Source organism: Bactrocera oleae, chromosome 5 (assembly GCF_042242935.1).
Source record: "Bactrocera oleae isolate idBacOlea1 chromosome 5, idBacOlea1, whole genome shotgun sequence".
Taxonomy (NCBI): Eukaryota; Metazoa; Arthropoda; class Insecta; order Diptera; family Tephritidae; genus Bactrocera; species Bactrocera oleae.
The window spans coordinates 32,020,260-32,047,894 of NC_091539.1; the positions used below are offsets into that span (position 1 = coordinate 32,020,260).

At 34.5% G+C, this 27,635-nt stretch overlaps 1 protein-coding gene across 1 annotated transcript; it reads left to right on the plus strand.

The window, feature by feature from the left end:
* The first annotated feature begins 5,011 nt into the window (after positions 1-5,011).
* On the plus strand, positions 5,012-5,536 carry LOC138857511 (uncharacterized). The gene has a single exon (XM_070110281.1). The coding sequence runs from the start codon at positions 5,012-5,014 to the stop codon at positions 5,534-5,536; it is 525 nt and encodes a 174-aa protein (XP_069966382.1).
* Positions 5,537-27,635: the final 22,099 nt, after the last annotated feature.

The window sequence follows — 27,635 nt, forward strand, 5'->3', positions numbered from 1 at the left end:
CTAAATATTTTTTTGCGAAGACATATTCTCCATTTTAAAAAGTTTAATAACTTTCTACCAAAAGTTATTACGGAAATTCCTAATTTAAAGAATTGGTTTAAAGCAGCAATTTCAGCTTTAGGAATTTACTAAAGGAGCTATAAAATACTAATAGTAGTAATAGTATAAATTAGTAAAGTTCACATAGTTATAAACTTGGATAAGAGACCATAAATGGCTAATTAAGCGAACTATTATTACTGCGAAATGGACAAAACAAAATTGCTAAATTGACTCAGCTCGTCATACTTATCATTTGTGTACTTGTATATATATTTTAGGGTCTCCGACTTTTTTCTCTCTGGACGTTACAAACTTCGTGACAAACTTAGTAACTAATTTAAAACATGATATAAACTCAAACTAAGGAACAAGTCAACCAGAAGGATGGCTATCATTATGTAAGGGTAAAAAAACGCGTCCACTTCATTTTTGTATAATATCACACACGCTGACCATAAAAGGTATCCAGTTAACTAGTCAATTGGGTTTATTTATATATTATATTATACTGTTACTCAAGTATATTCGAGAACATTATTACACTCAATTCCATTAAGATAACTCACAGTTTGGCTCATAATTGACCAATTTCTTTCATTTTCGTCACCATTCTATTGCTGATCTAAAAAGATATGTACAGTTATTATACCCAGAATAAGATATGTAATGTTTACCACCAAAGGAGCTGCTAATTTGTCCGAACCGCCTCTATCGGACTACTATAGGATATAGATGCCATATTCGCAACATGTTGTTACAGAGTATAATAGCTTTATTCACCTAATTGTTTGCATCACCTTAAACTAATCGAGATAGATATGGAGTTATATATTCGATATGTGTTCAAAAGAAAAGGTGAATTTTGAATTTTTTTGAAAAGTACTTATTTATTCATCAATATCTAGTTTTTCCCCTTCAAAGTAATCCCTCTCGAATATAATACACTTGGGCCAACGCTTTTCCAACCCTCGAAGCACTTCTTCACTTTTCGGTATGCCCATCGGTTATCATCTTTCTTCGATTCTGACTTGTTGTAATCAATTATGGCAAAACACTTGCTTTCATTGGTTTCTTAAGTTTTGGAGACAGGAAAAATGCGCAAGGAGCCAAATATGTATAATACGTTGGTTGAGGCATGATTATAGAACAAACTTCGCTGCCGCACGTTTCATGCCCAAAACATTCGAGCAAACTGAATGGCATGAGCCGATTGATATGCCAACATCCTCTGCAACTTCCTTAACACTAAACCTACCAGCATTGCATGTATAACTATTCCTACCATGAGCGGTCAAATGACGGATTTTGAAATTACTTATATCTCTTAATATAAAATGAAGAAAATAATTATTTCATAATTAAAAATATAGTTTCTTTTATTTAAAAATAAATCATCTACATTTTATTCCTTATAAACAACACTTTTTACAAATTATAGGCTTCTCAATCGCACATTTGCCGCATACGTACTTTTTACATTTTAGACAGAATTTGTTTGTCTTATTTTTTTTGCAATATCTTATCTGACATGTTTTCCGATCACTTGTTTGTGCACTAATGTTTCTGGCTGCTTTTGCTGGCTCTTCTTCCTTGCCTGGCTGTTGCTCTTTTTGATATTCGCTTATAAGTTCTTCTCCCAATTGAAATAAAAAGTTTTGCCTTGATATTAGACTTCCCGTTGTTTCTTTATATAATATCCATGCATTTATCCCGGCTAAGTCTAGGATATTGAAAAATACTTGTAGTGGCCATCTCCGAGATTTAGATTTTACAGAGTATTTTCTGGCCATTTGGTCTGTAACATCTACACCGAATTTGGTGTTATTATATAATCTTATTGTCTCGGGTATACAGGCATCATTTTTTTCAATTTTCACCGAATTATGCATTGAGCTAAGAATCAATACCTTTTTATTTTGTTTAGCCTTATAAACTGTCAGAGTACAATTATTTGTTGAATTTGTTCCAAACTTTAGAAATCAAAGCGAATTTATCGGTTTGTAAGCGATGACTTCTTTGATTTCTTTGATCAAACCGAATAAACCTCATAATTTCCGTAAATGCATTTCTGCTCATAGTATTTGAGAAAAATGCTGGTCCCCATTTTTTGTTCCATAGGAGTGAAATATCTAAATTTCTTGCCTCATATGCACCTCGTGCATACAATAATCCGATAAATGCATATAATTTTGCAGTAGATAGATTCCATTTAGTTCCCAACACTCGAAATGCCTCGGCTTCCGTGCAGTTTCTTATATGTTCGATTGTATTATGATCAACAATAAGAGAAAATGCTGTAAAAAATTTATCTTTCATAATAGTTCGTTTAGAATGCCCGGTTGGCCCTGATGTTTCTCTAAAAATATTATGCATCTCTGTTCTTCCAGGATTAGACCCTTCTTTTATTTCTTGCCATTCAGTTCCGTCTATAGCAGTTTCGGTTAGCTCTTCTTCATTCTCACTTTCGGAACTAATTACAAATATCCTTCTCTTTTGTCTTCTACGTATGTTCAAAATGTTTTCTTGGTCACTATCGGTGTCAGAGTCGTTGCCAAATAAATCAAAATCATTTTCCTCTTTGTCATCTTCATTATCAGAAAATTCCCGTTCATCTTCCGAACACTCTTCGTCAATATTATTTATATTCTCTAATAATTTGATATTTATCGAATGCCTTGACATTTTTAGGCTGATATAGATGCACACAAATAATGAAATAAAAACTAAAAAATGTGGTTCGTTGAAAGAGTAATTTATAACATCACTATTTCCACTATTTCTTTGGTACGCTCCAAGTACCATCCAAATCCTTTTACAAACAACTGAACTCAATCTTATGCTAACTTATGCTTATATAGAAAATTAGTATGTAAGAGAACTGACGAAAATAACAAAGTTGTTATTGCATACGGCAAAATGGCCTGACTAAACAACAGTAGAATGGTATGATATGCCAAAGCCAAACGCATCACCTGATAATGGTGATTCCTGTTGTTCTTGTGTGCTTCACAATGGTCTGACCCAAACAACGGTAAAAATGCCGAAGCTAAAGTGCGTCAGCTGATAATGATGATGCCAGATTGCACCTAGAGAATGGTGCTGCCAAATTGTATAGCATAAATCTCTCAAGTTAATGGAACTTATGATGAATCGTTAACAGTATCTATTTTTTAATTTCAGATTTGAGTTTTCGAGAGTATTCTATTACAAAAACATATAAATCGTTCAGTCGGTCAAATGACCGCTCGTGGTAGCTAAAACGGTCTACATAGTTATCTCAAAAATCAAAGAATCGAAAAAGTAGTAAATAAGTCATGAAGTTTAATGGCGGTATAATAACGTGGTGCTTAGAAAATTTTAAAGAAAATTTGAAAACGGTCATTTGACCGCTCGTGGTAGGTTTAGTGTTAAAGCGATTCGACCACTTATAAATACTTTTTTGAGACAAAGTGAACTCACCGAATGTCACAGGCAACATTTCAAGTGCCTTTGAGTACTTTATTCCATTTTTTAATCTTACAAAATACAGAAAGAATATGTTTCTAATAACAGCATATCCAGTTGCCAAAAATGACTGAAATCAGGGCATTATACTGATCTCCATTTGCTAAATAAACGGATTTGCAACAGTATAAGTATACAATTTTTGTTCACCTAAGGGTTGTTTGTATCACCTAAAAATAATACTGTTATATATGATCAGGATGATGAAACAAGTTGAATTCGGAGTGACTGTTGGTCTGTCCGAGCGACAACTTGAGTAAAAATTAAGATATTTTGATGAAACTTTGTACACATGTTCCTTGGCAAAAAAGTTAAGGACGAGTTTGTAGATTGGCGTAATCGGATCATTAATCAAAAAATTATAAATTGCTATAACTATGCCGCAATATAGGATACAGAACTTAAATTTTCGCAACGAATCATATAAAGGAGGGGCCCCTCCGATTTTAAAATCTTTAAAAAGTGAGTGTGTTCCTTCTGCTAATGAGTTTAATGTATATATCTTCCAAACCCATAAAGCTATTTGCGCCCAAATTTGCACAGGACAAATCTAATCAACCCTTTTTACGATAGTGTGAAAATAGGTGAAAGCGGATGATAACCCCGCCCACTCACCATAGAACGGTTTTGTTAAAAACTACTAAAAGTGTGATAAATAGTTAACTAAATGCTTCATAGACATTAAATTTTACATACAGGATGACACGAGAGAACTTAATAAGATGCGCTGTGAAAATTGGACGATAAGCGTGGCGTTGCCCACTTTTATGTGAAATTACATGACCCTGGACCTCTTCGACCGATTTCAACAAAATTCATTACATAACATTTCTCTAATATTTCTATGTTACAGTGCGAAAATAGAGCGAAATCATACTACATCCACGCCTACTTCTCATATAACAATTTTTCAATTCCACTTAATTATTTTAGATTCCAGTTTACAAATGATGCACCAAATAATAAATAATTATGGCCAAAAATTGTCTAAGTCGAACCAAAACTGTTCAAACCGAATATGTGAACCCCAGCGCCTATAGTTGAAAGAAAAATATCGATTAATGTGTGATATAAATAATTAAAGTTCGAAAAGAATCTTTACCTGATACAAGAGAGCAGGTAAGGGCGTATATAACGCTTCATCAGGAAAAAGCTGACGCACTAATGCGAGAGACACGCATTAAAATTGGCTGGGTTAACTGCAGGCTTAGACTGAAAGAAAACGTCAAAAGGTGCTACCGCTGCTTTGGACCAGGGCACTTGACCTGGGACTGCAAAGGGCCCGACAGGAGTACACTTGCATAAAATGCGGCCAACCAGGTCACAAACTAAAAGAGTGCACAAAACCCCCCTCATGCTGCCTCTGCGAAGAGGCTAAACACGAAAAAGTCGACCATATCCCGGGCTCCGCAAAATGTACGGTATATAGGAATCATCAGAACAAATGAATATTCTACAGGCCAATATGCATAGATGCAAGGCTGCTAACGCTTTGCTCTCGCAAATGGTGACGGAGAACGGTTACGACTTAATCATCATAAGCGAGCAATATAAAAAGAAGGAGAGTGGGACCTGGTTAGAAGATAGCAGCTCAACCGCAGCTATATGGCTACCCCCAAGAAGTAAAATCACCATCACAGGTAAAGGGAACAGCAACGGTTTTGTCTGGGCCAGTTGCGACCTTTTCACAGTAATTAGCTGCTACCTGACGCCAAGCGACAACATACAAGAATTTCAAGAAAAGCTCGACAATATAGAGGATACTGCGAGGTCTATAGAAGGTCAATTAATTATCGCCGGAGACCTGAATTCGAAAGCCATAGAGTGGGGTATGCCAAACACGGACTCGAGAGAAAAGCGCATTCTAGAAACGCCTGCGCGGCTTGGTCTAATAGTGCTTAATACGGGAAATGCAACCAATTTGGAAGACCGGGTTGCGTGGAAACCACACCAGACATCACCCTATCAACAGAACGCATGGCTGGCTTAATAAAGAAATGGAGAGTCCTAGAAGATTACACTGGCAGCGATCATCAGTACATCTCTTTTGAGGTGGACACCGGAACAAACGCCCACCAGTACAGAAAAAATACTGCAGCCCGAAATTGGAACGTCTCGAAACTAAACACTTCGAAATTAATCTACGCAATAGACGACCATAACCCATCTAGCAGCTCCCCTAAAAATGCAAGAAAAGTTGTCGAGCACACAATGCTTAATATAACAAGAGCATGTCACAAATCGATTCCCAAGCCTTCCTACAGCAAACATAAAGCGGCAGCTTACTGGTGGACAGAAAATATTGCCCAGCTCAGACGCACATGCCTTCGCCTTCGTAGATCGTATACGAGATCCATGAGAAGAGGAGCCGCATCTCAAGAAACCGAGCAATATCAAGCGGCGAAAAAGGAGCTGAAGCACGTCATCGATGATAGCAAAAAAAAAAAATGGAAGGAACTACGCGAGGACGTTAACAAAAACCCCTGAGGACTCGGGTACAAAATAGTAATGACGAAACTCGGAGTTCGAGCAAAACCACCTGACTTAACCGCTGCCAAAATGGATCATATCGTCAGCACACTCTTCCCCACACACGAAAACATGATTAGTGATCCAGAACAGACAACAAGACTTCTGAAAATCCCCCAGTTCACCCTCGAAGAGCTGCAACTGGCCACTGGCAAGCTCAAAACTAATAACTCACGCGGCCCTTAAAAAAATTGTTGCAGAGCGACCGGCATTACTTCTGAATATGTACAACGCCTGCCTCGAAGCCGGAATATTCCCTGAACCTTGGAAAAAACAACAGCTGCACAAGGATCCATTTTAGGCCCAGACTTGTGGAACATCAACTACGACGGCATACTAAAACTCGAAATGCCAGACGAATCGTAATTGGCTACGCGGACGACATTGCAGCAGTAATTACAGCCCGAGACACAGAAGATGCGTGAAGAAAGCTAAACCAGGTCATGATATGGACATAAACATGGCTTGACTCACACAACCTCCAGCTCGCTACAGAGAAAACAGAACTACTACTGCTAACAAATAAGCACATACCTCTCGAAATAAGTATGCAAACGATTACGGACACTCTAAGGACACAAAAAGCGGTGAACTACCTAGGCGTAAGACTGGACCCCAGATTAACTTTCTGGGTACAAATCCAGCACGCCGCAGAAAAAGCAGCGAAAATCACCTCCCAACTCAGCAGACTAATGGCCAATATAGGGGGGCCCAGCCAAGAAAAGAGAAAGCTTCTAATGTCCACGACCATCAGCGTCCTTTTATACGGAGCAGAGATTTGGGCAGATGTGTTAAAAAAGGAAAACCAAGGTATTGGCTAGAGTATACCGCACCGTAGCCCTCAGAGTTGCATCAGCTTACCGAACGGTGTCAGGTGATGTTCAGGTTCGGTCCAATAAGCGCAAACAACTTAATCAGCGTCATGATGGAGAGCGAAGCTAACTGGTCTCATATCCAGAAATTCGCAGAAACTATGCTACGCAGCAAAAAGCGGGACCGGTGCGTAGATGTAAATCTCTCAATGAGGAAAATTGAACGCCACCCTGAAGTAATGCAAACGCGGTTCCAGGGTGGGCGACGGTTCCCTAGAGGGGGGGGGGGGTTTTTAGTGACCTGCAAGTGGCACATACCGTTGCTGTGACGACAGCACTGATGATGCGGAAAGCATTTTCCACCCCCTCCCCCGAAAAAAAAAATGTCAAAAATGGATTGATTCGGGACAATACTTCCCTTAGCACCCATATACCCAATAGAAAAATTTACGAACTTTCTTGTGACTTTATACCGTATATATCGGCAAATATATGAGTTATCGCAATGAAAATGATGCAACGCGTTTAGCTAATAATACTGTATCTTTGTGCCTAATATAGATAAAATATGGTAAAAACTAGTTCCTACTAGGTGCGTTCCAAAGTAAACAGGACTTTTAAAAAAAAGACAGAACAAATGGTTTTATCGGCAAAATCAATTAATTTATTCAAAAAAGTTTCCTTCTGCTTTAATACAGCTTTTTGCACGGTCCACAAGCATGTCGAACGAGTGTTTTAGCTCGTTGCCCGGTATGGCCGCCAGTTTGCCGGTGCAAGCCTTTTGAATGGCCTCCACGTCTACATAACGCTTTCCTTTCATCGGCAAATGTATTTTTCCGAAAAGGTAGAAGTCGCACGGTGCCATATCAGGTGAATACGGGGAGTGGTTGATTGTTTAAATGTGATTTTTGGTCAAATAATCGGCCAAAAGCGTCGATCGATGAGACGGCGCATTATGCAACAAACGTCAACTTCCCTCTTCACGATATTCGGGCTGAACACGTCGAAAACGGCGCACCAAACGCATCAAAACTCCAAGGTAGAATACCGCATTAACATTTTGGCCGGGTGGAACAAATTCTTTGTGGACAATACCCTTGGAATCATAAAAACAAATCAGTATTGTTTTCACTTTTGACTTCTCCAGGCGCGATTTTTTGGGTTTCGGCTCATCGTCATTTATGTCCTCACGACCACCTTGAAACCACTCATGCACTCTGCTGCGGGATAGGCAATCATCGCCATAAACTTGTTTCTTCAATTGAAACGTTTCGGCAAAAGTTTTACCAATTTTAAAACAAAATTTAATGTTGGCTCTGTGGTCGAAGCTCATTTTCGCACTGATGACAAAAACATACTGACACCTAAAACGCAATAACTTCACTTTCAATAGATGAAATGACATAAAATTTTTGCTGAAAGTCGATAAAGGATAGCAGATCCTAACGCACTAGTCGACATATAGATGGCGCCACTAGAGTTTACTTTGTTACTTTTTTACTGTTTACTTTGGAACTCACCTTGTATATAACTAATATCAGTATTTTCAATCATCCGGCTGACTTCACTTCATTTAAAATAATATATAAAATTGGTTCAATGCTACCTTTCTCTTCATACTCTTAATATAATGAATTCCCATCCTCTGGTAGACGTTTTCCACATTAACTCAATATATTATATATTAAATTCATCCTCTTCGATTGAATTTATATATTGTACATACATACAAGTATATATCATTTTAAAGTATTTTTATATTATATAATTTTGGCTGACGCGAAGTAAAATATAACAATAAAACTATTTGGGTCTATGACCTATAATGTTATATACGTTAACATAATAAATTATCAAATTAAAATGTAACACGTTACTGATTTCATCGAATAATGATTGTTGAATTCTTTCGCAATATTTTTATGCCCTTATGTTGCCACATGTTGCTAGAGAGTATAAGAGTTTTGTTGTATCACCTAAAACTGTTCGAGGTAAATATGGATTTATGTATATATAAATGATCAGGATGATAAGAAAAGTTGAAATCCGGGTGTCTGTCAGTCCGTCCGTCCCTCTCTCCATGCAAGCGATAACTTGCGTAGAAATTGAGATATCTTAATGAAACTAAGTACACATATTCCTTGGCACCTAAGAAAGGTTGGTATTGCAGATGGGCGTATTCGCCCACAAACCGCCTTTAATCAAAAACGAATAAATTGCCATAACTAAGCTCCACAATAAGATACAAGACTGTTATTTGGTATAAAGGATAATATTAGGGAGGGGCATCTGCACATTCAATTTTTTTTAAGTGGGCGTGGGGCCGCTCCCTAATAGGTTTAATGTGCATATCTCCTAAACTGCTAAAACTATAATAACAAAATTCACTGGAATCAAATGTTTTTAGCACCTCTACCTACAATGTGAAAATGGGTGAAATCGGGTGACATAATATATGAAAATATCGGCCAATGTGTAAGATATATATTTAAAATTCATATAATAAAATAAATAAATGAAACTCTCGATAATAGTATGTTTAATATACAATTTTGCCACATATAAAATGTTCGGTTACACCCATACTTAGAACTTCCTTACTTCTTTCATTATGCCTACACCACGAAAATTTGGGTGGTGGAGCCAAGAGCTTAGTGCACCATTCTTCGATATACCCAATTCGTTCACTAAGTCATTTGGTTCAGCATGAATAAAATGTTGAGGTTGACCTACAAGTCTATCAGCATTGAATACGTCTTAATCGGTTTCGTTTGAACTTGAAGAATGAGAATTCCTCATCCATAAGATACAGGTCATTTAGCTTTAAGTAGATCAGGATAATGAATAATATGTTTATTTTACGAATTGAAACCTTTGAAGTAACAGTCGTCTCCAGGGTTTTTTGTTCCATCCATAGGAATGTCAAATGGTAAAAAGCTACGTGAACCTTTTGTCCATTTTCTTAGTACCTCGACACATTGAATGAAATCTTGTGTGGCGCCCAAGGTTTGTCCTGATCATCAAGCTTTACACCGAAGTAAACGTAGTAAACTTTTTGATAAATTCTGTTATGTTACCTTGATGCTTCGCTTTCGTTAATTCACTATACACTTAACAAAATAAATCAGGACTGTTTCTTGATGACGTTACTCGTATGACGCACTAAACAATTAAAAAAACAAAACACAACTCTATATGTTACTACAAACAATTGACGCTTACTAACTATGCCGTCAAGTCAACCTTGGCAGATGTGAAAATTAAACAGAGTTGTTTTATTTATATTATATAATATTATACATTTAAATGAAATAAACACAATATTATACTACAATATTTTCTATAGATGTATCAAGTATTTTAAAGATGCAATTTAGAAAATATCAATAACGTACTTCTTGGATCTAGAACAAAATTTCTCGCTAGGTTTTTTAATTTTTTAGAAAGTTTTAACGTGATGAGCTCAAACCAAATTCGCAGAATCTTATAAAAAATCGGTTTTCCTTATTAAGTTATGTGAATTCGACTTGAAGCTTGTTTTTATCAAATAATGGCTATAAAGAACTAGCAAATCGATTTCCGTTAGATGCAAGCTGCTGGTCGGTTACATTTTCAGATTTAGTTGTACATCGGTGAAGCCGAAGTTAACGTTTTTGCTTTTGTTTTTATTATAAAAAAATTAAATAGGCTTCATAAATTTAAATAACTAGTACAGTAGTTCTTCTAATAAAGAAGACTTTTCGTAATTATTTGGATCTTGGTTCGTAAAAATCATTGGTCATCATATGTGTCATAACAATTTTTAATAGTCCAAATTCCAACCCTTTCGGCACGCGTCTTCTTGGAATAAGTTTAACTTCGTTTTATTATTAGTATTAGAATTAGTACACAACTTAAATTTCTATATGAAATTACGATATAATACATACATACCTATACATTTAATTTCATAATTCTTATATTTTCTTAGGCAATATTATGGTATATATAAATATTATTAAACATAGAATCACAGAAAACTCGTATAGCGAAATAATGTTTTAATGTTGGTTTAAACAAAATGGTCGATGCTGCTGTTACAACCGCTAATCACCTCGACCTACATCAATCTGTTTGTTCTTAATAGTACTTTTTACTATGATGTTGCCTTTTATCGCTAATAATATCGTTTAAAAGCAGAAATCAAGTAAAAATTTTACGGCATTCAACTATTGGCATAATGCTTCAGTGCACACAGTTCCGGAGGTTCCTCGAGTAGCTCACATAACCGCTATCCAACCTCCATACAGTGTACTTGTGCATTTATAGTGAAACATGCTTTATTGGCGTCCGTTTATTCGCTATTCATTGCAATTCTTATCGACTTCCAAATGTAAGTGTGATTTTGCTTATATAGGTATGTAGTTATATAAACCTACACGACGAGGCTTTTTTACTCCTGATTTCAATATTATGTAGGCACTTAGAAATGGTAAGAACGGCATCGAAATAACGAACGCGATGCCAATTGCTGTAGAATACCCATACTTGCAGCAATATCAATAGAATGTTTACTCCCATGCTCTAAGTATATCCGAAACCATTCGCCATCGCTGATTGCTTGCATTAGAGTGGCTCTGCCAAAAAATTAGCGCATAGGCCACCACACGGCGGTACTCCTGTGGCATGATTTAGTATTCCCGGCATGTCACTGGCATACACGTGCACACATTCCTTCCCTTCCCGCCTACTGCCATATCTAAAAACTGACTGTTCACAGATGCAGCAGGATTGGCAATCGAAATTAGTGAATTGTCAATTCAAACAGAACCAGAGCGTAAAGTGATAATTAATAGACTATTGTCTGGATATTCAAGTTGACCACTTTCAGTAAAGGTATTATTCTATTAAGAACCGAAATATGGCAGATCCTATTTTTTTCCTTCATTTATTATTTGTATATAGCTGTACTTACACATCTACCTATCTACAGACAAATAAATAGTCTCACATAAATAGATAGCATTACATTGTTACAAATAAAAACATCAGTCTTAATCGATAATTGTTAAAATATGGTTTTAAGAATTTATAACACCCACAACGCACTTATAAATTGTCGAAATGTATTAAAACTCTTTAAAAACTTCAGCCAAATTATTGATCTCCGTAACATTCATAATACATAACTATGTCAAGCATCTGCTTTAATGTACCTGTAATTTTAATATAATCTAACCGGTTTGATAAATAAATGCTTCAAAATTTCAACGTTGGCGAAACTGAACCACGTTTACGCCTCTTCTGATGTAACATGGGTATAATAGTCGCTGGGAGCGAAAACAAATCCAATTTGTTATATTTAAACATGGCTAAACACTGCTCAGAATCACCCTATAACACTTTTCAAGCTATTGCTTCGTTTGAAAGGTATATTTTCCTATCAAGAAGCGGTGTAAAATTAAAACACGAAATTGTGTCATCCACGGTTTTTAAAATAACAAAAGTACCGCCACTCTTAGCACAATAACTCGCAAACTAATGAATAGAATGTCATGAAATTTTACCAGCTGGCTTTATAAGGTTAGTACTAATTGAAAATGAGGTGAATTCAATAAAACTAGCGCCATCTATGTGTGAGTCCCGGTCATTTTCAGCCCAATTATTATTTATTTAGTGAGGTATCGATCATTTAGTAACTTTCAACATGAACGTTAAATGATGTTATTCAGTTTCTTACAGTGCAAGATTACTTAGTTATAACGCTTTATAAGTTTTTGGTTAACGATATTTTGTAGGCGTGGCAATAGTTCTATAGCGCTGAAGTTATCAGTTGCACGGACGGTCGTCCGCAATTCAACTAATTTCTCCATCCTGATCACCATGATATATTAAATAAAACTCTATTAGTTGTGAATAAACCCGTTAGGTGAACACCATTATATTCTATGCAACATTTGGCTACAATATTTCCACGTTCTGGCTATTCTCATAAGCTTAAATATCAATTAGTTGTATTGGAACAATTTCAACTTTTTCGTCAGTATTGCGTTGCTATTGAAAATTTGTATCCTAATGGTAATGCTCCAATTACTAATATTCCATCATCAATGGACTCTCTTATTATCGACATTCTCCTTATTGAAATTGCTATCAAAAACTTTACTTATTAGAGGTTAAAATATTTGATTACCATTGTATCCACCCTTGAAGGTTAAAAGTTATGATGAAATGTCCCAAAAACTATTTCAGAGGATTCTATGAAGTCCATATTTTGAGTTTACAATGAGATAAGCTAAAGCAACAGAAACTCTTACTTATAGTGATGCAAAATTTTCTGTGCGGTATATTCCAAGAAGTTTCTTCATTTGGAGAAGTGGATAAATGAGATCCGTTATGCTTCACTAAATTACAATTGGCGGCTCTTGCAACCCCATTGCTCCCCCTGGATGTGGATACCATTTAAAATCCCTCATGAATTAATAGCTCTAAAAGTTTTCGAATACATACTTGTATTTTTAAGAGGTTTCAAAAGGGTACTCATACGCTGTGATGAACTTCTAGGGAACAATGGGTACAGTGCGCAAAATGAGGCTGAATTAACTTATAAAATGGTCTAATGTATAAAGTTTGCATACGCGTTTGTCCATTAAAATTCCCTCAAAACTCATATGTCGGTCTTGTAGGACCCATTTTTATGTTGAAAACCAAATTTTAACTTTAAATCAACCAGAATTTTTACCCAAAAGATTCAATTCTAGAAGATGCAAACGTAATATCAATCTCAATACCATTACTAAGACTGCAATACTGGGAAATTGATTGTTCTCGCTATTTTAAAGCACTAAAAGAAGTCTGACAGATAGCTTTGGATAATAATATTATGTTCTTTAAATAATCACACTTTTACTTAGTCTATTTAATATTCTATGTACTATGTTTAAAATACACATAGTTTAAGCTTTCAAGATTTTGTCGAAAAAGAACGGTAGCAACGTCGTTCTTGAAGAGCAGTTGGAAATGCTCGAACATAAATAGAATCGCTTGTATTTGCGAAGAGCCAATTTACACTGCTTGCAGCAACCGCTATAAGTGGCAATTGATTGGTCGCATAATTGTGTCCCGCTTTGTTCATGGTTTCACTTTAACGCAGCTCGTGTAAATACAATAAGCATATGAAGCTGAACACATAAACACTGAAGAAGTTTTGGCACTGTGTGTTCCTTACGATGTAGGAGTACACAACATCTAAGTGACTTCTTATTGCCGTGGATTATCTGCAATACGTGTAGACCGTGATTTAGCACAGTTCTTTGATAGGCATAATAATAGAATTACGCAAATGAAATAAATTGCTGCGTTGTTGGCTATCAATACATTAATTGATTGTTTAGCAAAAGTTGATATTATCACAGTTAAGCGCTTTTATCTATCAATACCGTTTCTTTAATTTGTGTGGGGACGTTGTCCACACCGTTTTGTGTACATGTTGTGTACTAGATGGACTAACTACCGACCGACACCCTAAAACAATTAAGAGACTAGTTTGTTATTGTACATGAACGAGATAAATGCTTGTTGTTGCCATGTCTGCGTGATTTTTTGTTTTACTATTTGTATTTCGGGAGCCCATTTCAACCAAACTGTCTGCAATTCATCCATTCCATCCCACTTGACTGCTGCTGTTTCAGCATTTTTCTTTTATCCGCAATTTCTTGCATGCCAGCAACCTCAACTGTTTCTTTTTTGTACACGCACGCACACATAAATTCGCTCTGACTCAATACGATGCTGTAATATAAGCGAAATATAACAAAACAAAACTGTAGTAAAGTGAGGCACACACCCCTCTATATATCAAAGAACCTACCCGAATAAAACAGAAAAAAGTATAAAACCGCCGGAGAAAACCACAAAGGAGCAGCAGAGATGAACAAAAGGCTTGCTAAAACTTCAATTTGTGCTTTCTGCGTAACTACATTGCATTTGCTCACAAACACTTTAACGTGGTCCATGTAAACTCAAACATAGTATACTCTAATATATCTTTAATACTTGCAGTTAAAACGTAGCGCAAATCTGTACTGTCGATAAAAGATATTCTATACTTGCTAACACTCTTTACAAGTAGACGTATTCGAACTGTGAATTGTCAGATTTCAATCAGAAATATTTCACTCTATTTCAACTAGTTCTAATTCAGAAGGAATTATACGTAATTAATATAACATATCTTAAAACTTATTTGCAAAGGGCAATAATTAAAAATTAATAAAATTGTCCAAAGCCAAAATTTTTAAAAATAAATAAAAACTATTTTCTAAATATTGAAACTTGCAAAATTTTATTAAATCAATGAAGTAAAATATTACAGCTCCTTTAAAAAAATACCACCTATGTAAAAAATTCTTACGTTGGTTTGTAGAGGTCAGTATATCTCAAAAAGTTCCTAACCGTGAACACGCGACCGCGAACAAAACTTTGTCTAATACTCTCTACAACTGATTATATATGAGCTACAGCAGTAAGAACGCTAAGATATTGAAGTGAAATTATAAGGGATAAGCCGTAATAGTTGATAAAACGGCTATGTGAAATATACAAATCTTTGTTCAAAGAAATTTTATTATCTACATCTCATTTACCAAAATTATTCGTGATTTTTTTAAGTAATGTCTTTAAGGAATTTCCCATAGTATTTAAATATCAAATTGGTAAGCTAATTAAAACATTATGTACAATTAATCAGGTGTAAATCTGCAACGGCACGCGACACACAGTAAACAATTATTGAAGAATGTAATAAAAGAAAAATAAACGTAGGGACCTTCCTGAGCTGACTTCTTCATTCCTCGATTCCCATTATCCATCTGAAACCCCTGTGCGCCCAGTGCTCGTAATCCTTATTAAAAAGCTCAAGGTCAATCCTCGGAATTGTGTGATCTAATAAAATGTAAAATACTTTCGAAAACATTGCCAATAGTCCGTCTCTTATCCGCTCAACAAATAATGGGCATGCATATAACTCATAACATTTCATTTCATTAATTTCTACATTTCAAAATTAACAGTTAGTGACAGGGTTGTCTCACACCTTCCTTTCTGCCTAATTTAAATTGCTTCACAGTAAAAGCATGATACATAAACATATAATAATACCTATATACATATATATATTGCAATTTGCCTTTCATAAGTAGTCTTAGAAGGTATACCACATATTGGCACATAGCAGAAACATCGTTCCTGAAAGTGTTCATTGAACTATCATCAGATAACAAATAATGCAAAAACTTTTTGCTTTTAAAAAATTTGCGGAGATTTAATTCAAACGTGTTTAAGTTCAAATTTCCAACGAACAAGAATTTTTTAATGCCGACCAAGGAGTCGTAGTAGCTTCTCATTATTTTTTCTCCTATATGACAAATGTTGTGTGGTTAGTTATAACCATATATTTAAATAAATCTAAATGAATAGCAAAAATGTTGGAATGCGAAATAAATGGTCAGTGAACCCATAAATTAATCAAAAACGGGCGTGGAAAGGTCCCCGACTAGTCATTCTTTAAAAATGTAAGTAAAACCACAAGGACTTTGGATTAATGGATAGAGCAAAACGGATATTTTAAAATAATTCACATAACGTTCAATTTCTATATATCATTCCTTATAAGTAATTATTATATATGACAAAGCAGACTGACAAAGAACAATTCTAGGAACAGTATTCAACAAAGGTCGACATTTTTGGGGGAAGTTGAAACATAATTTCGATTTCCAGTCAACTAACTTTTGGGCACGAATGCGAAAGTAAATTACTCGTGCTAATTCATGTGATTACTACAATGGAATAAACTCATATGTATTTACATATGTAAAACAGGAGATTGAATACCGGCATTGTAAAGAAGCATGTGCCGCAAACAAGCCAAGCGTAATCGAATTACTTCCACCCGATTGATGTTCCGCATTGATGTACCGCAAACAATATTGTCTGTTGATAGCATCAATTAAGGCAAACAAACAGTATCTGATGAGAAGTAACCCAAACCATAAATACAACCACAATGCAAATTAATTTGAAAAGTAAGAAAATGTATATGATTGTAGTACCAATAGAAAAAAAAATTAAAACCTCAAAATATAGGTAATATTTTACTTTTAAAATTTTTTGACAAAAGCTTAAATATACGAGCTGAATAGGAGCGTAACTTTAATCGTACAGCTGAAAACACTCAGTGGTTGCAATACAGAACACATTCTTATTAAAATCAGTAATTTTTACACTCTCGCAACATGTTGCTACAAAGTATAATAGTTTTGTTCACCTAACGGTTATTTGTATCAACTAAAACTAATTGAATTAGATATAGGGTTATATATATAAATGATCAGGATGAAGAGACGAGTTGAAATCCGGGTGACTGTCTGTCCGTCCGTCTGTGCAAGCTGTAACTTGAGTAAAAATTGAGATATCTTTATTAAACTTTGTACACATGTTTGTTGATACCGTAAGACGGTTGCTATTGCAGATGAGCGTAATTGGACCACTGCCACGCCCACAAAACGCCATTAATCAAAAACAAATAAATTGTCATAACTAAGCTCCACAATAAGATACAAGGCTGATATTTGGCACACAGGATCGCATTAAGGAGGGCATCTGCGGTTAAAACTTTTTTTAAAAGTGGGCGTGATTCCGCCCCTAATAGGTTTAATGTGCGTATCTCCTAAACTGCTAAAGCTATAATAACAAAATTCACTAAAAAGAAATGCCACAAATAGAGGCGCTAACTATCTACGGTGTGAAAATGGGTGAAATCGGGTGAAAACCCCGCCCACTCCCCATATAACGGTACTGTTAAAAACTACTAAAAGCGTGATAAATCAAGCACTAAACACGCCAGAGTCATTAAATTTTAACACAGGGATCGTATGAGCTGACTTTATAGGAGCCGCGTTCGAAATTAGACAATGGGCGTGGCACCGCCCACATTTAGGTAAAAACCCATATCTTAGGATCTGCTTAACCGATTTCAACCAAATTCGGTACACAATATGATGCGAGCGAAATCGGATTACAACCACGCCTTTTTCCCATATAACACCATTTTAAATTCCATCTGTTTTTTTCACTTTCTCCTATGCAAATCAAGCAACAATGATTATATCAGCGTAAAACTTTGCGTGAATTATACGTTTAAAGTATGCCACTTTGTGACCAAAAATTATCTAAATTGAATCAAAACTGTTCAAGTCTCTAGGTACTGAATATGTGGACCCCAGTGCCTATAGTTGACTTTTTACCGAAAATATCGGTCAACATAGAACAAGGCGGCAAGATCCACAAAGAAGTCTAAAACGAGTATACCATTTGACTTTGCGAGAGTATAAAATGTTCGGTAACATCCGAACTTAGCCCTTCCTTACTTGTTTTTCATTCGGTTTTACTTTCTGTTTTCCGTAAGCTTTTTAATGTACTAAAAAGCCCGAACCACTATTTTTTAGGATTCACATAAAATCATTTTCATCGATTAATTCGAACGTTGTTAAACAATAAAAAAAGCAATATTGTTTAGCGTTAATACATTAATTGAACACCGAGATCAAATTTATGCCGATTATTTTAGGATAAAGAGGAAGTACAATAAAGTAAAACATACATATGAATATATAGATGTTAGCGAGTAACACCAAGTCGCGTTGTATATATTCTAAAGTAAGAACATTTCAAAATTCTTAGATACAAAACTAAAATTTTTTTATCAAACATTTCGGATATTTTGCGGGTAATTAAATATATACAAAGTGAAAAAATAATAAAACTGAAGATCTATACTTTAAATTTACTAGATAATGGAACCACGCCTGATTTAAGTCCTTCCTTACTTGCTTTCCTTCCGTTGACTACGAATATTTTGACCTCCATTTCCCTCAGTTTTTGAATGAAATTCCACATAGAAAAGACTTCACTCAATATACAGAGACGTAGCAAAATATATTTACCTATCTAGTATGGTGCACATATATATGATACCCATATGCTTCATCAACGACCTGTCAATTCGATGTGTGCACTGACCCGTGTTTTTTGGGCCGTGCAAATTTCTCTCATCTTCACAATTGATTGGCAATCTTTGTAAACAGGATTTGGATTTTGCCATGAAAGGTCATGGCATACTGACCAAAATATCTGCTAACAAGCACATATTTGCTTACGCGTGTACATATACACACATTTTTCGTCAAATAGTAGGGAGTACATACCGCTATGGACGTAAGTACTGAAATACAATACATATGCCAACCAGAGAGGCGTATGAAAACATATACTAGTCCTGAATATGAAAATTTCACATTTATTGATAAATCTGCTAGGTTACATTCCCAATTTATAGACGTAAGCCGCTATTACAATTGAAGATGAACACCTCAAATGCCTACGGGGACCCGACGGGGATGGTACTCGGATACTATCGCACGTATCTACTTGGAAATTTATCTACAGCTTCACAATATATTATCTACTAAACTACTTTCGATTTTTGTTATTATTGAAAATGTTTCAAACAGTTTAACTTTTTACATGTCCGCCATTTTCAAAAATTAATATAAAGCTAAAATCGTACGAACTTTACTAGCTGATCTTATGCAGGTTACGATCTCGTTTTCTACTTTGGCTTCAGATAGATCCTCGAAAGAGCTGATTAGGTTACTTTTTCCATACTCCCAGAACAAATTGTCAAAGATAGGCTTTTTTAAGAGCTTTAGGCGGACCTTTTAAAGGTTTCGCCATTAACAAATTTGGAGTAACGGAATATAATAGTATTTGCAAACAAATGGTATGCCGAGCAAGTGTGAGTCAACTTTTTTAAATCATTCTTATGCATATAAGGGTATAAAACCAAAATCATGGAAGCGTTGCTGAGGTCACCAATATTTTTTGCCCGTGGCAATTGTTACACTGAGTCAATACTGACAAAGTTTCTGTTGGCTTATTTATCAATATAAAGTGTGTTTTTTTTCTAAAACAATTTAACGCTCATTTCTCATTGCTTTCCACCCTTCGCAATAGACCATACTCACCTAACTGTTCTAGTATTTCCCACCTTTTATTTGTATATCATTTCATTCAGTACTTTTTGACTTGTTTGCCGACACGTTGATTAGTCTTAATTGATGTTAACAACTGGTTTGACTTTTAGATAAACACAAAAAGTATTTACGACCACAAAGAGTGTTAGCAAACACACACAGCTGTTGCACACACCGACCCCGAGTCTCCTCACCTGACCCGATGACAACGGCTGCTGTGTCAATGACAAACGGTCACAAGCTGGATAAGAAAATACGGACAAACAGTTGACTGAGCTTGAAACAATGTGTGCGCATACATAAGTACCGTTATTGGTTTGCTTGTTACTTTTATCCTTTCGCCCGACGCAATTTTTTCTTTTCCGCTTTGTGCGAATTTTGTTTTCGTTGTTGACTGTTGTTATTGCCTTATAACGATAGATAAGCGGCTTTGGATTTGTTTTATTTGTCTGTGTGGCGCCATTTCAATACGAAAACAAACCTGAAAATAAATGTATGATCGTTGGTGTGTTAACGGTAAATCTTTATGAAATCCATTTCGTTAATACTTAAATTTAGTAATTAGATAATCGGGAGTAATTTAATCCCAAACGGATTAACGATGAACGTATTTGTACAAACAATCACATAAATACACTTTAATAGCATTTACTAGTTTAAAAAGTATTTATTTAAATTTGCCACTTTAACCAAGTAATTACAGTATTTCCTTGCAAATATATATCTGATATTCGCGTTGCTGCCTCAAGCCCATAGATATGGATTATGGACAGGTAACCCACGAATCGTGCTACAAACACAAATCATAATAATTTTTTTAAAGAAATACATTACATTTATTTTTTTTATTGTAAGGCAAATTTTATTTAATTAAGCTATTGCACAGCTTTTATCGCGGGTTTTGAGCGCGGCGACCGAATCAAAAAATTCCGTAACGGAAATAAACCTAACACGATCACAAAGTATACACAAAATGTTTGCATACGTGAAGCAGGGTAATTCAAAGGTAATAATATTTAGAATACAATTTGTTTAATGGCAAATGAAAATATAGAATTTAAAATTACTAATGTTATTATTATTTTGGTAAATAGCTACCCCACCTTTCAGTATATCGTTTGAATTGAACAATACAATTTAAATTAGATATTTCAATCGGATTATCAATGGCGATAAATTTCCACTTATCTTGGCTGGCGCTTTCAACATCAACTTCGCTGATAAAATATCAGAGCGGTTAACAACTTTTCTTTTGGAAAAATTGAATTTGAAAATGAATAATGATCCACAAGAGTCCACAAAAAAATATGGGACCACCATTGGCGTGGTATTTTGCAGGTATTTAGAAAATATCAAGTCTGAAACTTATATTCCTTATTTCAGTTACCATAATTCTATAGCTTCAATGATAAAAATTTCTGAATAAGCTACAACTTCTCATGTATTCAATAAAAAAAATTGTTTTCTTATCGATCACCACGCTCAAAATGTGTAACTTCAATTATTAAAAAACGAAAGCATAAAATATAAAATAATAATTATAATTGCATAAGTTGATACAAAAAATGCTATGCAACAGTTTTACCGCGGCAGTACCCGAGTGACACACGTACCTTTTTATTTTATATAATTAATTAGTTTTAAAAATTATGGGCGCCATATGCGATAACTAATTAGAAAATTATTTATTGCAACCTGAAGGGTTGAAGTCGGGATTGCCTCAATTATCGATTTAATTGACTGCTTCAATTCAATCAATTTCTGGATTTTGTTTTGTACATCTCTTGCTTGATATAACCCCATAAAAAAGTCTGGTGCAGCTAGCTCAGGTGACCTTGGGGGCCAGCAAAAAGTGGAGTTTCTTGATATTTATTTGTTTTCAAATTTTCGTTCATAATAATTCATAATATTCATAAAACCGGTCTGGCTATGTGTGTAGTTGGCAAAAAAACTTATTCAACATCTATAAATAACGGTGCTAATTGACAGTTACTGTTACACCCCGTTTTTTCCAAAGAAGTATGGCCCAACAATACACCTTGATGAAACTGCGCACCACACATTGACTGGTTTCGGGAAAAGTTCCGTCTCGTGGATTATTTCTGGATTTCACCCACTCGACATACGGCAATTTTGCTTATTTACATTTCCGTTTAGATCAAAATGGGCCTCGTCAGACATAAAGAGGCAATTTATCAAGTTATTGTTTTCTTCGATCATTTCAATCATTTTTTGGTAAAATTCCAGGCGAATATGCAAATCTAGAGAGTTTAACCGGTTTGTTATTTGAACTTTGCACGGAAACAAGTTTAGGTCATCATGAATTATCCGTTGTAATGACAGTCTGCTCCGAGACCTACCAAATAAAAGAAAATAAATCGATTTCTCACACAGAAAAAAAGATATTACGGTATGTTTTTGTAGCACGATTCGTGGGTCACCCTGTACTTACAAACCGAGAATGTAACGACCCCGTCATATAAAGATTTGACTGCTTAAGTTTTAATCCTTATATAATGACGAGGATAATTTTGTTAGTTATTATAGGGCTAGATGATCGTATTCACCGAATACATCTATTATTGGTTCCAAATCGCATGACCTTATATACCTATGGACCTGTTATTGATAATACTACTTGTAGTTGCTTTAATAAGAATGAGATATCTAGACCAGGCTCGATAGTTTTTAAAAGCAAAAGTTAAAGTATGTAGAAACTCTTGCCTTTTTGCAGCCCTTACTACGCAAAGCAAGTTAGTGAAGTAAGAAGTCGCTTTGAATCGTTTGGGTTCTTTTATGCATTTTCTGAGAAAACTTGGATTTTTCAAAAAAGATGTGAGAATTTTCAATTTAAAATTAGGGTACCTTTCCAATTAAAATTAGATGAAAAATAAATATTTAAGGGAGAGAAGGGTTTATTATATAATCGCGTTACCCAGATAACGCTTTGGGTTTATTCCAAATATACATTCACTTTTTGGGTACACTTTGGAGGAAATCGCAACTTTTTCGAAAAAATCGGAAAATTTATTATTGTAAAATGAAAAATATTAACAAATTTGAAAGAAACTCTCTTCTTACCTCGCTAGTTTATAGAAATAGTGTTCAAAATTTCAAAACCATCGCTGCACTACTTTTAAAGTTATGAAGGGCTCCGATTTTGAAAATGTGAGTTTCGGGGAAAATACTTTAATGTTTTGCAATTAATTGTAAAATGTTCATAAGACAGGTATAAAAATATTCACAATTTCGTCAATTTTGCACCTTGAAATTTATACAACATACTTGAGACAAAATATGCAAAAATGCATTCCTTAAAGACAAAAATAAAACCGTTCTCCCTTAAATAAAAAAAGTACAGTGTGTGTGGGATATACAAAGATTAGTTTACCCCAAATTTCGTAAAAGAAATCTGTTTTTTTTTTAGAAGATAAAAATAAACAAGTACGCAAGGGATAAGTTCGGGTGTTATCAAACGTTTTATACTCCTGCAATTTGCAAGAATGAAAGTCCGGAAATGATAAAAAAACATCCATTATTCGATGAAACCCTGAATAAATTAAATTCAAATTTGATAACTTCTTGACCTATATTGAAGGCCATAAACTTAGACTTAGTTTTATTTTTTTATTTATTATACATAGTTCGCGTCGGCTAAAATTATATTTAAAACAACTTTAAATCAGATTTACATATGAATGTGATATTAACTCGACCCAAGAGACTAAATTTAATAACATTGAGTTGGTATGGAAAACGTCAACCAGGTGATAGGAATTCATTATATTAGGGTGGTTGTAGTTTGATTTTGCCCATTTTCACTCTGCGACAAAGGAATGTCAGGAGAATGTTACATAAAGAGTTTGCTTGAAGTAGGTGAAGCAGGTTCCGAGATATTTAATTGCACCTAAAAGTGGGCGGTGACAAGACCCTCGCCCAATTTCGACCTTGGGTTTTATAAAGTCCGTACTATTCCGGAGATAAAATTGGGTGCATGAATTAGCCCCCACTGAATTAACCCCCACCGGGCAAAATGACTTAAGCCCCACCAATTTCTCAGTGAATCTTTCCCCACCAAAAATGACGGAATCCCCACGAAAAAAAAATGCATTAAACCCCACGAAAATGATTTTATCCCCACGAATCGAAATGAATTAAGCCCCACCAAACGTGGTTGTTCTTACATGACAGAATCCCCACGAAAAAAAAGGAATTACTCCCCACGAAAATGACTTTAGCCCCACTTTACATCATTTTTAATTTATTTTCCTTGCTTTAAACTTCAAGTTTTTAAATCAAAATTTTAACAAAAATTCAATTATACATATGTATGTAATATTTAAAAAGAAAATGGTAAAGAATTAAATGAAAATATGAAAATGTTAGAAAAAGAAAATAATTAAATAAAAATATGTAAATATTCGTCAACATCTTGACGACAAAAAGGGCATTTAAATTTATTAAAATTGTTTGCCACACTCTCTGCTTCTATTTTAGATGTGCAGTCACTGCACAATTTTAAATGTTTGCATGGCAAAAGCAAAATATTAGGTTTGTTTTCAAACAAATTATGCATATCAATGGAGGATTTGCTGCACCTTCTTCCGTGGCATTGGATTCTTCTTCGACTTCAGATTCTTCTTCCATATATTCTAAACCTTCGAATATGTCTTCAAAGGGCTCCATATCAGTTACTATTTTGTTTCTGGAGAAGACCATTCTATCCAAGAAACTCGTAGCGGTTATGAGTCCATTAAGCAGGTCCGTCTCCGCTTTAGCAATTAGATTTGCTCTCATAACGTTTTCCTTTGTTTTTCTTTTTGGTTTCCCTAAAGCACCACCGCTGTTGATAACCAATTCTAATTCCCTACTTTTGCGATACTCCTCCATTTGTAACTGCTCCACAAATTTGAAAAAATTCCCTTGTTTTGGGATTATTTTGGCAAGCACAGCATTATACGATTCTACAGCTGTTGTTGTACGGATCTTATTTCCAAAGACCGAAAGATTTCTTGGACCAATCTATAATATTTCGAATATTTATAATTTTTAAAAACAATTTAATGTAAAACAACTTACTTTTTTTAGCCATTTCTCTTCAAAGTATTTTAAAAAATATTCAAATTTAAACAAGTGGTCGAAAGTGGCAATTTCTTCTTTGATGATGGAAAAGCAATTAACAATGTGTGTCTCCGGTAATAATGGGAGTGACAATATTTTGTGGTAAGATATAGATGCTTTTCGGTTTTGCCTAATAAATTCCGCCAGATTCTTGTGTTTTGTAGCAATATTTCTTCGTACTGCTTGACAATAGTGAAACCAGCACCCGAATAGCTTAGAATGTTCAAATATTTTTTTTATAGCACTACGCAATCCAATTTCAAAATCCACCATAAACATCGCTCCGTATAATTTTACCACATTAGTATTAATATAGTTAAACACATGTTCGTAACTTTTTTTTTGTTTTCTTGTTCATAAGAACAAATATAGCAGGAAACACCTGAGGAAAACAAAAAAAAATATTTATAATTTATCAAATTGAATATTATTATCAACATACCGTTTCAAAATATTCAATGTGAATAATTAAAAGCTGTTTGAAGCTACCAATAGGTAAAACAGAAAATGTTGCATCAACCAGTATTTTTCTCTCTACATTTGAAGGAATATTTTCTTTCATTAGATTTATTATTTTGTCAGAACAAAACAAACAATAGGCAAAGTCTTTTGCATCACAGCATATCTTAAAAAATGTTGAGGCATTATCGCCGGTATGTTTTGTATACCCAAATTTTTTCAAAGTTACTTCATCTTGAAATGTTTTGATAACATCAGCTGGTGTTTTGGGAGAAATTAGAAATTGCTTATTTGCCAGTTTTTGGTAATTTCGTTAGATTTTATAAAAATCAATATCTTTTGTTTCCACCGGGTGTCTGAAATTATGACATTATGAGGTGATTAATTAAAATAAATAATAAAAATAAGAATGAACCTACTCTACGCAAGTACTTTGAAATATTTTTCGTATGCTTCCAAGAACGCTCGGTTCAGTGGAATCTTGATGTATTCCCATACAGGATGTCTTCATATTATTCATAATATTTAATTTCCTGTACGTATCCTAATGAGTTTCATGATTATGATCAATGAAATCTTTAACCTTATAACACCTCACTATTCAAAAACATAAAAATATTTTTCTTTTTTAATAGTTTTTTTGGAATATAATTGTTTTTCCTCTGTAACATATAACAATTTGCTATTTATTCTTTTTCCAACCACGTGTTCATAGTTTAAAGTCATGTTTTTATCACGTCGCGTTTTTCGCTTCAAGATTTCTTAACAACTAAATTTGCATAATATAATGTAATGTGATAACATAGTTATTAGACAAGTGAATGCAAAACCGGTTTAACAGTTAGTTTACGCTCTATTATTGAATGCAAAAATCCCCAGCAGGAAATTAACTATCGCATGAAAAAATAGCTGTAAGAGATGGATTTTTATTATATGATTATTAACAAAATTATGGTTTCTCCTTTTGCGAAATGTACACTGTGATTTTAACCTTTCATAAAAGGAAAAATTCCCTTTTATTATTTTATAATTTACAAAATTATGGTTTCTCCTTTTACGAAATGTACACTGTGATTTTAACCTTTCGTAAAAGGAAAAATCTTTGACAATTCAATCTTAATAGAGTGATTATTAAAAACAGTTCTGCGTATTCTGCAAAAAAATGAATATAGAAAAATTGAAACAAATAGAGAATAATCGTATAAACGCAAGGAAGATCTTACTAAATAAAAGCGATACTATAAACTTTTCTCATGTTCCTGGATTTATAATTGATTCTTTTTTTGGAAAAAAAAGTTATAAGGTGCAATTAATTGTTTGTGTTTTTGCTTTCGTTAATGGAATCAGCGAGTCGCAACTCTTTCAACTAATACGATGGATACCGTTCACAAAAACTCACTACAAAAAAATATCAGATTTACTCTTATGGCTTGAAAATTCTCCAAACGCTCACAAGTACTATAGCTATAATGTTATACTTAATCAAATAATTTATTGTAACGGAGACTTACGAAAATATGGAGAAAGAAAGCAAAGAAATTAAATAAAATTTGAAAAGTATTATATTTTTACGTTGCTAACTGTTTGTTTTATTTTTATAAAAGATCACGGAATTAAAATGAATTAAGCCCCACGAAAATGCTTTTATCCCCACCAATCAAAATGAATAAAGCCCCACCAAACGTGGGGGTTCTTACATGACAGAATCCCCACTAAAAAAAAAGAATTAATCCCCACGAAAATGACTTTAGCCCCACTTTCCGTCATTTTTAATTTTGTTGTAAAATTGGTGGGGCTTAAGTCATTTTGCCCGGTGGGGGTTAATTCATACACCCGTAAAATTAAACAGTACATATGTCGAATAAAATTATTCTTCTTACGAATTCTTCTTAAAATTTAATAGAAAGTCGGATATCCCCAACGTTTTAATACTTCCGTTAAGTGTGTGCCCATTTCTCGTGCAGCACATCCTTGAGCATATCCTTTGAGGTAATTGTGCTTTGGCGAATTTTATAGTCGCTCATTGAAACTCATAGTTGCTACTTAGGTCTAAAATGTGGAGATTCTGGTAATGTTTGAAGCTGCTTGGGAACGT

Bases quoted from the DNA above. Each gene is read 5' to 3' on its own strand.
- LOC138857511 (XM_070110281.1), top strand. From the start codon at position 5,012: ATGCATAGATGCAAGGCTGCTAACGCTTTGCTCTCGCAAATGGTGACG.